General features: G+C 42.7%; 1 protein-coding gene across 1 annotated transcript; it reads right to left on the bottom strand.

Annotated features, from left to right (window-relative positions):
• On the bottom strand, nucleotides 1-642 carry LOC6582181 (MOB kinase activator-like 2). The gene has a single exon (XM_044010251.1). The coding sequence runs from the start codon at nucleotides 640-642 to the stop codon at nucleotides 1-3; it is 642 nt and encodes a 213-aa protein (XP_043866186.1).
• Between the last annotated feature and the right edge of the window lie 14,126 nt (nucleotides 643-14,768).

The following is a 14,768-nucleotide window of genomic DNA, read 5'->3' as shown; positions in this document are numbered from 1 at the left end:
TTAATTATTAGACTCTCCGTTTTCATTCTCTATCTCCTCTTTCAACAGATCCTCGAGATCATCGGAATCTTTGCCATCGTCGGCATCCTCGGCATCCTCGGCATCTTCGGCATCCTCGGGAATGTCGAGGTCCTCTGGGAGCACCTCCTCCATCAGCTCATAGTACTCAGAATCCTCTGCATCCTCGGGAATCTCGATATCCTGCTCCTCCTCAGGATTTCCGCGCCAGACTCCGTTCCACCTGTTCCAGGGATTGTACCAGCCGCCTGGTCCATAAGGTCCATAAGGAACATGGGGTCCATAAGGAACATGAGGTCCATTGTGAACATGATGTCCATTGTGAACATGATGTACAGGAGATCCATGATGTCCAGGAGATCCATGATGTCCATGGTGACCATGATGTCCATGAGATCCATGTGGCCTGTGCAGACTGCCGATGTTGGAGGTGGCGTTAGAGCTGGCAATGCCCGTAATGATCACAGTGCCGTTGTCATATCGCACAGTCGAGTTCCTCTGCTGCGCCAATTGTGCGGCCAAAGCGCCTAATGCGGTGATCAGCTGATTGGTCGACTGGGGAGCCGCGTATGTGTAGGCAAAGAAACTGCCGATAAGCAAGCTAAGAACTGTTACGATCTGCATGGCTAACTACAGAAGTTGTAAGTAACTGTGCTTTTCGTTAACCCAGCGGGGCTTTTTATACCAAAGATCATACAGCGGGCCCTATGCTGTCGTTGTATGTTACAAAGCGTTAGACATAGCATTTCACAACATGTCAAATATTTAACAATTGCAACGGGTTGAGTCTCATGAAGGCAACAGCTGTTCTTGAGCAAACGCCAGTTGTGTTGTGCTACGAATTTCAATACCTTCGAGCGAGATCATTGCTCAACTAAACTCTTGATGTTTACTTAACAAACAAGCTCAAGTAGTACAACCGATGTTGTGGCTTATGTTTATTGATCGATTAAGTGTGGAGGCAGTTTATATATAATATATGAAATATTATTATATATGCTTTAAAATAGGTTTGCCAGAAAATTGCTTATCTTAACTGCCTAGCTTCATATATGATATCACGAGAATATTATTGAGCTTATGCTCCTCTGCTAATCAGTCAATAAAGCAATAAAAAAGTGAAATACTCTCAACAAGTTTGGCTGTAAATTCACGTGGACCGAACCTAAGTGCAGATCCAGCTATCAACGGAAGTCGAGTGCATAAAAGGGAAGCGATTACAAGGCGGTAATAACACGATTCAGTCGTATAAAAAAGAAAACTCACAAATTTAATGCCGCCGAGCGAAACGAAACGCTTAGCTTTTTATGGGCGAGGATGCAGCCACAACTTCAGCTCCGACCATATAACAAGTCGAGCTACAATATTCATAAAGGGGCGCATCATCATTATTAGTACGTCAGATGAGCGAGTGTGAAAGAGAGGGGGAGGGAGAGAGAAAGAGTGAGAGGTTACATGTAAACAAGTCGACAACAAATTATGAGTCACGCAAGAACATTTTATGTACGACACGTTGATTGAAGATTGTTTGGGTGTCAGTCGAACATCGCGTATACGCAGCGTGTGCAACTGGAAATACGGCAAAAAGTTGTAGCTTAATTAAATAGCACGTTGAATATACTGAAAGGACGTTTTTAATTAAATGAGTAATGCAAATCTGAATTTGCCACAGGTGATACAGTGTTTCATCTTATTTTTTATGCTCTGATTTTTTCAGTGTATTCGCTGTTTACCTGCCGCCGCACATTTTCGCATTTACAATTTCTTTGTAATTTGTAATTTGCCTTTCTGCCCTTAACTCAAATGGAAAGTGGCAAAAGCGAAAGCGAGAGTTGATATAAAATTAATTAACCGCAGCCAATGTACTCGTCCTGCATATTGCCTGCGATGAGATTTCTATTAATTTAAGAGCTCTGAAGGCAGAGAGTGCTGCCAGAGTGCCAGAGTCGATTTAATTAAACTTTGTGAGAGGCCTGTTTCCATTGATTTGTCACCCAGCCTGAGAAATCGACAGCTTGATGCCAGGGAAATTGTGTTTGTAATTCTCTGGGCGAGCGAAACTTTACCAATTGCAAATTGTGCTATGGCAAACAAGCCGCAATTGCCTAGTCGCTGTTTTCATAGCCCGAACTTCTCGACTTGCAACTCCTCGCTGACATGGCTAAAGTTTTTGCATGTCATGTGCAAAACTTACACTGTGCTACACACACTCACACAGACACACACACGCTCACTCGGTCGTGTGTTTATTTAATATCTATGCTCGTAAAATAAATTAAACATTCATATTCCGTTTATTTACTTAGGCAAATTGAGTTTCCACAGTTGACATGCTGAATACGCAAAAAAGTTCCACAATTCGTGTGGGGCGAGCAGCCAGAAGCCAGAAAGACACAAAGACAGACAGACAAACAGACAGACAGCCAAATGCGCGAGGACTTCAACTTATCCCCGAGTCATCTGATAGCTCAAAAAGCAGGTCCGGGCAGGAGGCTGGAGCGTTGTAAACAGGAAACGAATGTCTGTTGCATGCGCAAGTGACAAATGTCATGAAATATTCAATTGGCCAACATGCCCAAAGTCTGCTACCAGCAGAGCAGAAGGGGCCAGAGCTCTGCATATTTCCAAGCAACCAATTTCAAACTTGACAGAGTTCCCGAAATCTATGTAAACATATACATATATAACAACATATGTGTATACATATGCAAATGTTAAGATAGCACTGGAAGCACCAATGCGTTTGCTATATAAATAAAAATATGTATTACATCCAATTAATAACTATCTATGCATACCCCAAGCTCCATTAGTCATTGCTCAATTGAGCTGCCCCTTAAGGCAAATAATTACGCACACTTAGACAGACGCACGATTGGCCATAAACCCTTAACAGGTCATAATTGGCAATCGAGTATAAAATATTGTGTCATATGTGTAGCTGGGGGTCAACAACAACAACAACAACAACAACAACAGGAACAACAATGAACAATGAAAAATAGAACAACGTTCATAAATCAAACACGCAAAGCCCCCAAAAACAATGTGTTTTGTGGCACAAACACTTAGACACTCATGAATACACATGTACCTCTTGTGCAAGTGTGTGTAAGTGTGTGTGTGTGTGTGTGTGTGTGTGTGTGTGGAAGGAAATGCTTCGTTTTCATTGTGTAAATATTTAAGCACACAATAAAATGGTAACAATGTGGGGTATGCCAACCACACACATACCCCGCCCCACCTTCCGTTCCGTGGCATGCTTGAGGGTCCACAAAAAATAAAACTAAACCAAACGAAACAAAACGGGAGCATAGCAGGTGTCAAATGTTGCGGCCAAAGAAACGGCAAAGTCAGTGTCGGTTCACTGGCAGCCCCTCACGCCCCCTGAAGCCGCCATTCAAACTTATGACAGGCACACACACACACGCATACACACACAGACACATATATATGCATGCACGAATTGCTAGTTCGATTTGCACATATGTTTAAACATTTTACGTAAGTAAAACTGAAAAATTTCGTTGCGGAACTTTTGGTACGTGCCGTTCTGGACGGGCACGAAACGGGATCCTTTCCTCAAGCCAACTGCCTGATGCCGGGTGCCGTTTGCCGTTTGCCTGGTGGCTCGCATTAGTTGTAAGCACATAAAAAACAAATAAATTGTATGCGCCTCATTGGATTTTATGACTGCAGCAGAAATTTGATTTACAACAAACACACGCACACGCACACACACACACACAGTCTTTTTCTTTGGCTATTGGAAATTGTCATCTTGGCCAAGTTAATATTCAATCAGTTGCTCAGTTTGCTGCAAGTTTTGCATGGCCCAAAAAGTTCAAGCCGATTTTAATTAGACGCTCAGGTTAAGCCATTACCTATGTGCAAGTTTCTTATAGCTTAAGGGGGCGGGGGCCGCATGGGGGGAGTGGCGGATGTGGAAACTTTATAATCGCATTGCGCACACCAAACTTTTGCAGCTCAGGTCTCACTTAGCGCCGCTCGTTGACTCAATCAGTTTGCTTGGCAGCTCTGGAAATATTTTTGGAAACGAATTATTGACAATTGCAATTCAATTTCACACACAATTTGGCCAAAAATGTCGTCGTGCTTGTTGTACGCGCTGTCGTTGCCACCGGAAATAGCAAAAAAAAAAAAAAAAAAAAAAAGAAAGGGGGTTGAAAAAAGGAAGAAAAAACTTTCGCCGAGTGCTGTAGCTGAAAACTTTTCTGCACTTCGTGCCGCACAGCGCAGTTCGCTTCATGGAAATGTAATTCAATGCTCTATCGAATGTTGCATAGTGCCCAAAGAAAGTAAATAAATATCAGCGACTACAAATGCACAATAAATAAACACACACACACGCAAGCACAGATTCGAACTGTTTGTCAGTGTGCGTGTGTGTGTGTGTGTGTGTGTACTTACGCTTTAAAATATTGTGCCAAAACATTTGATTGAATGTGCCGTTGATTGAGTTGCGAACTGCAAAAAGCTTCAATCGAATTCGCTTTTGTGACAGAGCTGCATTTCCGCATACCCTGGCAGTGAATAAAAGAGAAGAGAAATTACTTTGACTCAATTATTGTCTTTCCGAATATATCGAATTATTCCTAGTTAAATTTAGAGCAAAATGGGCAAAGTTAATTGTGAATAAATATCAATTAAATTGAATATAAATCTACTGCTCTAAAAACTAGCTGGCGAAGGAGTTTAAAATTTTTAGAAAAGTCCCAGAAGGCCAATGGCTTCTGAATGCAGTGCACAATAAATCATGTTTAGGCTACCCAGCTCACACCCATTTCAAAGTCGTATGAAAACAAGTCTAATACGCCTTCATTTAATATGCATGCGCTGCGAACTGGAGTCGTGGCCAAACACCTTTGGAGTGCTCAGAAATGCAGGTATGCCAATGGAAGTGTGCCCAGACCATTTGCTAGACATTTGAGCAATTTTGAACATGCATAGCAAAAGTCGAATATGAAAACTGTCAGCAGTGCTGGAAATTTATGACTTTGTTAACACACACACATGTACACACCAATGTGTGTGTGTGTGTGTTCAAAGTATGCTACAAATTTCAAATTAATATGCAAGAAGCAACAAAAAATTGAAATGGGTGCAAAAAGAAACACACACACACACGGACACACACACATACGGCAAAAGTTTTTGGGCACATGTTTCATTTCGCGACGAATTATCGAAGCCCGCAGCCTTTTCAAGTTTACGCAGAATTTACTACGTGATTTTCGAGACGGGGCACATTTTTATACAACTCATATATCAACGTAAAATGACATTTTTATTGTTCGCCAAAAAGTACGGCAAAGTGGTTTGGGGCGGCCTAGCAAAATTTAATGAATTTATTTCAGCATTAAAATGGGCGGGGCGAATGGATGGGAGTTGAATGAGAACCTTTATCAAGCAGAGTAAAGAGAAATAGCTGACTTGCCTTTACTTACCTTTAATTTGTTGAATGATTCTCAGTCTGAAATTTGTTTTCTTTTTCACTCAGCGAAGAATTTCTCTTGATCTAAAGCAGTCAGCCGCAGGCGTGAAAAGAATTATTTGCGCATATGCGTGATTGATTAAAAAAAGAATTTGCTGGCCCAGGGACAAGCGGCGGCATGTTGTAAGTTGTTGCCGCTCGCCACGTGCAGCTGCAACGGCACTCGCAGTTAATTCAAGACTTTTCACACAATTTTCGCTTGGCGCGCCGTCTGCTTTTTGCGTGAAACGCTGTGCGCGTTGCAATCGCCTTAAGAACTACTTTTAACAAATGTACAAAACGTGACTCAAGCATGAATACAAAATCCAAAGTTCATACAAAAGCGCACACACATGTGTATCAGAGAGAGAGAGAGAGAGAGAGAGAGAGGAGAGAGAGAGAGAGAGAGTGTGTGTGTGTGTGTCTGTGTGTTGCAAACGGGTTGTGGCAATAGAACCACACACTTGGGACATGAGCCAAACTAGCGATATGCAAACAAGCGTGCGGAATGCAGAAGGGGAGCGGATAAATGTAATCCCTGCCTGCAAATATATTTGCAGCAATTTATAATTTATTAAAAAAGTGTAGCATAAGCCACGGGGCAGCAAGAGGATACGGATACATAGCCCAGAACAAAAGCAGCTCACGTCTCACAGTCCCACACACACACACACATATATATACACTCACACACACTTACACTTACACATTCTCCTTCGCTTACAACACTTCGCCTCGGGCACACACATGAGTAATATGTGAGCAGCGCACAAACAGAGCATCCAATTGCGTCTCTTCACTCTCCCTCTCCCTCTCGCTCACACTCGCACTCACACTCGCACTCGGCTTGCTAGCTGCATCTTCATTGCAACTGCTTTTGTTTTCTTTGTGCAAACGAAACGCAAAACCACAAAAAAAAAAAGCCAGCACCCAGCTACAGTTACTTTGTTTGCCATTCTCTTTGCGGCAGCTGTTCGCTCCGATTCTCTATCTCTGTATCTGTATTTGTAGCTGTCTCGCTCGCACGCGCATTGTCGATCCCTTTAGCCCAGGTATTAGTGGTCTGCCAGCTCAGCTCGGTCCGAGCTTATTAAGCTGCATGAAAATGCATTTGATACAATAACAACATATTCAGCGCTTAAATTCAACGCATTAACTCTGATTCGCGATTCGCGCTGTGATTTCAGCTAGCATTCAAGAAATTACTGCTTGCACGTTGCTCTGGGCCAGACAGCCAGCTCCATTGATGAAGCAAACGTTGTGGAGCTTCAGCTGATGTTCATCGTGCTGCTCCTGACGCTCGCTCCACGATGCTGATGAGAGATGCTGGTGGAGCTTGACGCTGTTTGCCATGTTTTCTTTAGCCATTATTCGTTCTTGTTCTTGCTTCTCCATTGTTTTTTTGTGTAGTTGCCCATCGGCGCTTCGTAGCGGAAACTTCAAAGCAACTCAGTTTTATCTGGCTGCGCCGGCTCCTTCCCTGGCATTTCTCCCTTGCATAGCTGAGAATATTAATTTTGATGTTTCTGTTGTCTGCACTGACTTGGCATAATCGATGCATTTGTTGCTGCAGCTGTTGTTTAATTTCTTTGAAAATGCTCGCCAACGCCGCCGGCCAAGTTAATAAGTCAAGATGAGCGCCAACTTTGCTTTGATTGCTCGACTCCTTTTTTTTTTTTTTATTGGGCATACACTTAGTAGTAAGACAGCTGGCGTTAATTGTTAAATGTGAGTAGGCTTAAATATTTAAATGTTTTTGGTTGAACTTGATGAAAACAAGAGAGTCGAATTGCTTTTCCCTCTTACCCATTTGTCCCAGAGTCTATCTCACAATCTGTCTCTCTGTATGTCTCTTTGTCTGTCTCTTTGTCTAAGAAACTACAGAAGATCATTTGAGTTGCCCATATGGGTGCAGTAGTATTCATTTGGTATTTATATATGAGTAAAACGAAGCTAGAGTGCTCAAAGCAGCAGAGAGTGCTCTCATTGGTCACTTCAAGATCGACTGCAACGATCTCTACCTGACGTCGGGCCCAACATTTGAGAGCGACCTTGTGTCTGAGTGAAAGTGGCCCTATCGTATATAAAGGGCAGCAGCTGCAGCATTTCTTCAGTCGTTCAGGCCTCGTGGAAGTCAGTCATACCCCACAGTAAAGTGAAGTCAAGTGTGTGTGTGAATATTTAACGATCGGTAAGCTCAGCACTAGAGACTTAGAGGCAAGACTTAGAGGAAAGTCTTAGAGACTTAAGGAAATACTTAGACGAAACACTTAAAAGAAAAACTTAGAGGAATTTCTTAAAGAAAATACTAATAAAGGAAAGACTTAGAAGAATTGCTCAAAGGAAATCGAAGAAATACGTAGAGAAAATACCTAAATGTTATACTTAGAGCAAATAGAAGAAATACTTATTGGAAATACTAAGAGGATATACTCAGAAGAAATAGTTAAAGGAATAATTTATTTCTGAGCTCAATGCCTGGCAAAATTGCTGCAAGAGCTGCAAGGCATCGCAGCATAGAGCAGACCCTTGGTCGATAGTTGTTTTGTTATCAATATATTTTAGACCTGTTGCAAATAATTACTTAAATTGCATTTGAATCAGAATCATTTGCTGCTCGTTTTTTAAGCAACCTTTTCTTATCGATTCAATGTGAAAATGTGGAAATTGCTTTTCAATTCTAATAAATTGCCAGAAAATTGTGCATGCAATAAACTTTGACTACAGCTGAAAACACTTGGACCACGCTAAACAAGAGAGGGAGAGGGATGGCCTGTCTGTGTATCTATATAGTATGTGTGCATTTATGTATGTGTGCATGTTTATATTGGAGACGCAATCGCTGCAGTCCCGGGTCCATTATCGTGGCGATAACAAAATGTTTAGTTTTTCGTTGAGTAGAAACTTTTTTTGGTGTAAACTTTTTGCAAGTGCATATAAATTGAATGTAACTTTGCACTCATCTATGCAAACATCCACCCTACACACACACACACTTACACATACACGCACGCATCTATATGTATCCATACTTGGTTGCCAGCTATTTTGGGAGCCAAATGCAATTTGGAGAATTTTTGGATGTCTCCCTGTGCCCAATAGGAAAACTTTGCATATATTTCACTTTAACATACACGAGGACTGCACTGCGAGCCTCTCACCCATGCACATTGGCATCGCTGTCCTTGTCGATACTTTTGATATGCAAAAGATATGAAGGGACAGCTGTTTCCTGCTCCATTTGCTTGCCAGAAACTTTTCGCAAGAAGCCCGAATGCATTTTGAAGTTTACCAAATCGCTGGGACACGCCATGCAGCCGGCATCCTTCGGCGATAGACGCTTTAAATATCTGTAGGAAAACATTTAAAACTCCATAAAGTTAGTCCATTTTTATATGGCAGCAAAGTTTTCACGCCTTCGCTTAGCCCCCACTCGGCCCCACTCAACGGCGCCAAATGCCAACACGCTCTTAATGCATTTGGCTCGGCATTTTATGATATTAGCATTTAGTTGCCTTAACTTTCGCTATTTACGACCGTCAAAGGTGACCAGGTGTGCCTCTTAGCCGCCTCGCCTACCCCCGCCCACCCGCGTTGAGGAAATTGAAAACTTCATTTCGGATTTTTTATGCAGCTACTTAAACTTTGGACTTTTAAACATGGAATTTTATTGGTTCAATGGTTTAATAAAGTGCCACAGCTAAGCTCTCAGCAATTAAGATATATTTTATTAGAGAGTGAGTGGGTGGCGGAGGGGGAGGGAGAGAGTGAGACTAGCAGATATCATCAATTGATAGCTTCCGCATGGCAAGCAGCTTTTTCTTGATTAATTTTCCTCTTTTCCTCTAGCTCAATTTAAGTTTTAGATTTTCTATTAAATTCCTATTTAAATAGAGTTCATATTTCATATTTCCTTTTTTATAGGAAATATTCCCCATTAGCGGTACGTTCTCAATTTGTTAATTAATGTGCCACCGCTGCACTTTTAGCTTTGACATCGCGTAATTATGCTGAAAGTATGGGGCTAGTAAGCAGCCACGCCCATTAGAGAAAGGCGGGCATGCAATGCGTAACACCTTTGCGCTTAAATGTAATTTATTTAGTCTACTTCACGCTCATAATGCCACACATCCTCTAGCATAAAGCACAGCAGTCACCCACACACAGACACTCACGCACACATGCACACACACGCACACATATACAGTTGAGGTACAGTGGGGCATTCATGTAAACGCGTTTCGTCGGCAAGTCGCTTGGAAAAATTATGTTGCACGTGAGATGCTTCAGCAAATTCAGCTGCAGATGACTGACTGAGTGAGGATGGTTGGATGGATGGATGGATGGCTGAGCAGTCGCCGCCGAGTATGGTGGCATCTTCAACGTGTAACGTGTGCACAACTGAAGATGAGCTCCACTTGGATATATAAATTGAAATCATCAACGGGCTTTGTGCGTTTTATCAACATTTTTACGTGTGCCGCCAGCGACTTCACCTTCAGCGTAAATGCAGCATGCGCGACGTGAACGTTAAGCATACACGTTACCGTTCGCTTTGTCAGGCTCTGATTTCACGCTCGTCTCACCTGCCCGACGGCCCGCTGGCCCACTGGCCCAGCAACTCACCTGGCCACCTTCGCACCTCGCCGTCCTCTCCATCCTTTCCATCGTTCGGGCCATGCCCATTCGGTTGCCTAGCAACTGCAAATTAAGCAATTTCACAGAGGGCTTTTGGCTGCTGCCTTTCGGTTTAATGTCGGACTGAGTGGCGCGGTTTATTAAGATAAACGATGATGAACGGCAGCTAAGCCGAGCTCCAAACTCCAGCCACCATACAGGAGACTCACGGCTCACGATTGACTTCCTTAGCTAGTCTGGGGTCCTGCTCCTGGCCTGGGCAAGTTAGCATTCTATTAGCACATTTGCATGCTTATCTCATTAACACACAAAACACAAAAGTTCAAGCCAGACAGCTACAGTGGGTGTCCTTTTAATACCCCGTACGTGCAGTTAATAGGGTATAATGGGTACTCTTCTGAGTGAAGCACGCCCGTTCTTTGATTTAGGTTTTTGTTTGGTATTTTTCATAGAATATCCTGTGCCAAGTGCTTAACGGCTATACATAATTTAATATCAGATAACACTCCTCTTCACTATTCAGAGCATATTCTTCTCTGCTGGCATAGGGTATTTCCTTATCTATCATTTACTTGCTCCCGGCGCTTTCAAGCTTTTGTTTTGTGCTCGCAACATAATTTGCATTTACATAAATGTCGCGCTCTCTGTGGCCAGTGCATGTCCTGGCTGGTCCTGGCTGGTCCTGGCTGGTCCTGGCTGCTGTCGCCGTACTGTTGCTCCACACTTTTCCACTTTTTCACATTTCCACATTTCCACTTTTGCGCCTTTCCGTTCCGCTATGTTGTGTGGAACTTTTGGTGCTTTTGTTGTGGTTTTTCATTATCCCTTTCGCTTGGCTTTGCCCTGCTGCCGCTCATGAGCCGCAGCTTCAGTCAGACCGCTGCAGCTGTCACATTTACCAATATTGACTATGCACAGCGAAAGCCAAAGCAACGGCCCACCCACTGGAGGCTGCCTAGCTGAACTTTCTTTATGGCATCGCCATGAGCCCCTTCGCCACGCCTAGCATACCCTAGCATACCCTAGCCCGCTGCGCCTGGGCCTATGCAAACAGAGCTTTGGCTAGTGGACTCGGCCTTTTTACCACTCATTAGTGACAATTTTCTTGTAGTTGACATTGCGGCCGCCCACATGGCACGCCTACATGCAACGACAAACTGCGGCCGGCGGCTAAACTGTTTGTGCCTGTTGACTTTTCCAGATTTTCATTTTGTAGCTTGTTTTTATTTCGTTTTTGCTTTTTTTGTTTTTGTTATGTTTTTGTGTGTTTTTTTCTAGCAAAATTTTTAAATCCAGCAAAATTCTGCTGCATGTAAAAAACGGAAGGGAGTCGCCTGCAGGTGCAGCTGGATGCGTTGTTAAATTTTGATGGAAAACCAATTAATTGGAAAAATTAAAATCAAATATTTGCCAAAGCGGTTGAACAACACTCCAAAGAGCCAAACGAGCAGAAGCATCTGGGATGGATGTGAAATGTGGGGGAATGTGGGATATAAACTGGAGGATTGAATATAAAAAGCGAACAACAAGTCGAAAGCATTCAGCTCGTTGCTCTCTTTTTCGACATCATATCTAAGCGTCGTCCTTCATTTATCCTTTCTCGCCCGTGCATGAGTACGAGGAGCACTCAATCAGCGCACGTTGCCGCCAACAAACTCACGTGCAAACACTTTACAGCAGCTCTGCAGCAGCATCCAGCACCGTCCCGCCCAGCACCGCCTCGGCCCACCTTGGCCTCGCCCTCGTTTGATGAGCTTTTGAAGTGCAATTTAGCGATGCCACAGATTTTTTGCTCACCTGTTTTTCAAGTGTGTGTGTGTGTGTGTGTGTGTGCATGTGTGTGCATGAGTGTGTATGTCTGTTTGTGTGGTAATTAATGCAACAAGAGATGAAAATTGCGTACAAAGGTGTCTAGATGAATGGACAGGGATTGACCAGATATCCATGCTGGAACGAAGGACACACTGCACGCTGGCTTGCCTTAAAAATCTCATATAAAGTAATTCATTTAAGAGTGCACAAAGAGGAATTCGTTAGCAAATTGAGGGCGATTCGAAAGCAGAATGATTGAATTATCTAGAGGAATAGAAATTAAATTGAAGATAGTTTAATTAATGCTTAGTTGGCGCAGTTTTGCTTCGAATTCAGTTTCCGTTTCCGTTTCAACTGCGATTAGCACTTCTATGCGAATCTCATAGGTATAAGAGCTGCATGAGTGACATTTAATGGATTGAGTAAGCTCTTATATAATACGATCACATTTGGCATTTATTCTTACAGTTATCATACAAGATTTAACTGCACTTCTCCTGCTCCCAAATTGTAGCTCCTGCTTGCAAGTCGAAATACCTATGGTGTGGCAGGCGATGAGATCAAGTGCCATTAACAGCAGTTCGCGGTTCAACGCGCTCCATAAACTGCACACGCCTCAGCGCACCCCCCAAGCCCAGCCATTCACCCAACCACCAACCACCCGCAGCGGTAAACATTTCGACAGGCAGCGCGGCTAAAATGTAAGCAACAGCATTTTAAAGTCGAAATCCCGTGTGCGTGAAAAGCTTTAAAACCGGAACCGAAAATGCAAAAAAGAAAAAAGAAAAAGAAAATACTTAAAGACCGCTCGACCACAAAATGATATAAACAAACACACAATTTGCGCCACTTAGCAGCAAATGGAGGAGGCTATTAATATTTCTCATCTTGTTTTGCTTTTTTTGCTGCTGCTGATGCTGCTGCTGCTACTTTTTGTGTGGCCAGCCGCAAAAAGCGCAGGCAAAAGTGGCCACGCCTCCTCTGGCCCTGCATCCCTGCTCGCCTCACCTACAGATAATAAGAAAATATGACTTTGTGTTGGGCTTGAGGCACTGCGGCCAAGACGACCAACAACAGAAATGGCAAAAGCTGAGGGCCAGAAACATGAGTAAAACATGCCGAGACGCGCTTGTAAAACAAGCCAACAGCAGCAACAACAACGACAACAACAAGCCACAGCCAACAACAATAACAAACAATAAATTGTGAACGGCAGAACAGCAGCAGCAGCAGCAACAGCAGCAGCAATAGCAGCAGCAGAACTCATAAACAATGTAATAATAAGGCCAACTGTGTGCGTAAGACTTAAGACGCAGCGCCCCCTGGCGGCGGCCATGCTGGCGCAACGCCCTCTGGCGGCTGCGTCAGCTCTCATTGGGGTTGCTTATAAATCTTACTTAAACCTGCTCTTTAATTGCGCTCTCTATTTAAAGGAGAAGAAGAAGAAGAAGCAACAAATGCATACTAATTGTCATTAGCTGGAGACCAACATGAAGTGCTCTACAGGAGTCGAGAGCGTGTTGAGTGAAGAGTTCTTCGGCTCAACTAGCTGAGCAGGGCGAAGATCTAAGATGAGGCTGCGGTTGGGTGAGGGGAAAGTGAAAGCAAAGAGTGAGTCAGGCATCTCAGTTTTAATTATGATTGGCATGTTTTGACATGCTTAACAGATTATTATGGCTTAGTTTGAGGCAGTTGTTACTTGAGCAGTTGTGCAATTTCGTAGACAAGGCCCAAGGGCTTGCTTAGCCAAAATAATAATAATAAAATAATACCATTGCTAAACTAAGGTAAGTTAATCATATATCAAACACAGGTGTAAGCCAAACAAATTACAATATAAATAATTAACAATTACATAACACAAATTAGCATTTACACATATGTATGTATGTGTATATATATAGAGAGAGGGAGATATCATCTGTATAGATAATTGCCTCTGGCTAGCTCTTATATGTAAATTTAATTCGGTGTCAGCTCAACTATCAGTATTTGCCGAACAATTTTAATTCGATTTATGAAATACATAAGCTGGCAAATTTAATTGCATTTACTTGACACGAACAGAGAGAAGGAACAAGAGATAGAGAGGGAGAGAGAGAGAGAGAGAGAGAGAGAGAGGGAGGCAGAGTGCGAGTGCGAGCGAGATGGTGCCTGATTATGTCCTATAGCCAGAGAGCGTCACATTTTTAATTAAATTCAATCAAATTTCATTTTCGCTTACTTCCACTTTTTGTGCCTGGCAAATAGTTGTCAGAGCTCAAAAACTGTGCCGGCTGCTTAACGGCCAAAAGAATTAATTAATTGCAAATAAAAGAGGTAAAGAGGAGAAGTGGGAATAGCTCAAAAATAACTTTATAATTTCTATGAGTAACTAGTCAATATAAAGCATATACGTATATAAATTTTATTTATATTCTATGTATATGCGCCTCTGTTTAAGCATGTTTGCTGCATGCATGAGGCCAGCTTTATGGCAATAAAAATTCCAATTGCCATAATTGCTAAGCGTCTATAAAGTTGCCACAACAAGTAACAGCACCCCAGCGTAAACACAGAGTAGTGGCCGAGTGGGGCAGTGCGTGGGGCATGCCCAGTGGAAAGAAAGAGAAAAAAAAAGAAACCCAACAACAACTCTGGCAGCTGTGCAAAATTCAACTAAAATAGCTGCAGCTAAAATATGGCCAAAGCTGCGCGCGAGTTCAAAAGCTAAAAGTTGGCCGCTGTCCATTTTGGCACAACAAAAATAAAAACAAAAACTGAAAACTGAAAACTGAAACAGAAAATGAAAATGAAAATGAAAGAG

The sequence above is a fragment of the Drosophila mojavensis genome, unplaced genomic scaffold, assembly GCF_018153725.1.
Source record: "Drosophila mojavensis isolate 15081-1352.22 unplaced genomic scaffold, ASM1815372v1 contig_74, whole genome shotgun sequence".
In the NCBI taxonomy this organism is placed as follows: domain Eukaryota; kingdom Metazoa; phylum Arthropoda; class Insecta; order Diptera; family Drosophilidae; genus Drosophila; species Drosophila mojavensis.
The sequence above is the reverse complement of the archived record's forward strand: the minus strand, read 5'-3'. Positions and strand labels throughout refer to the sequence as shown.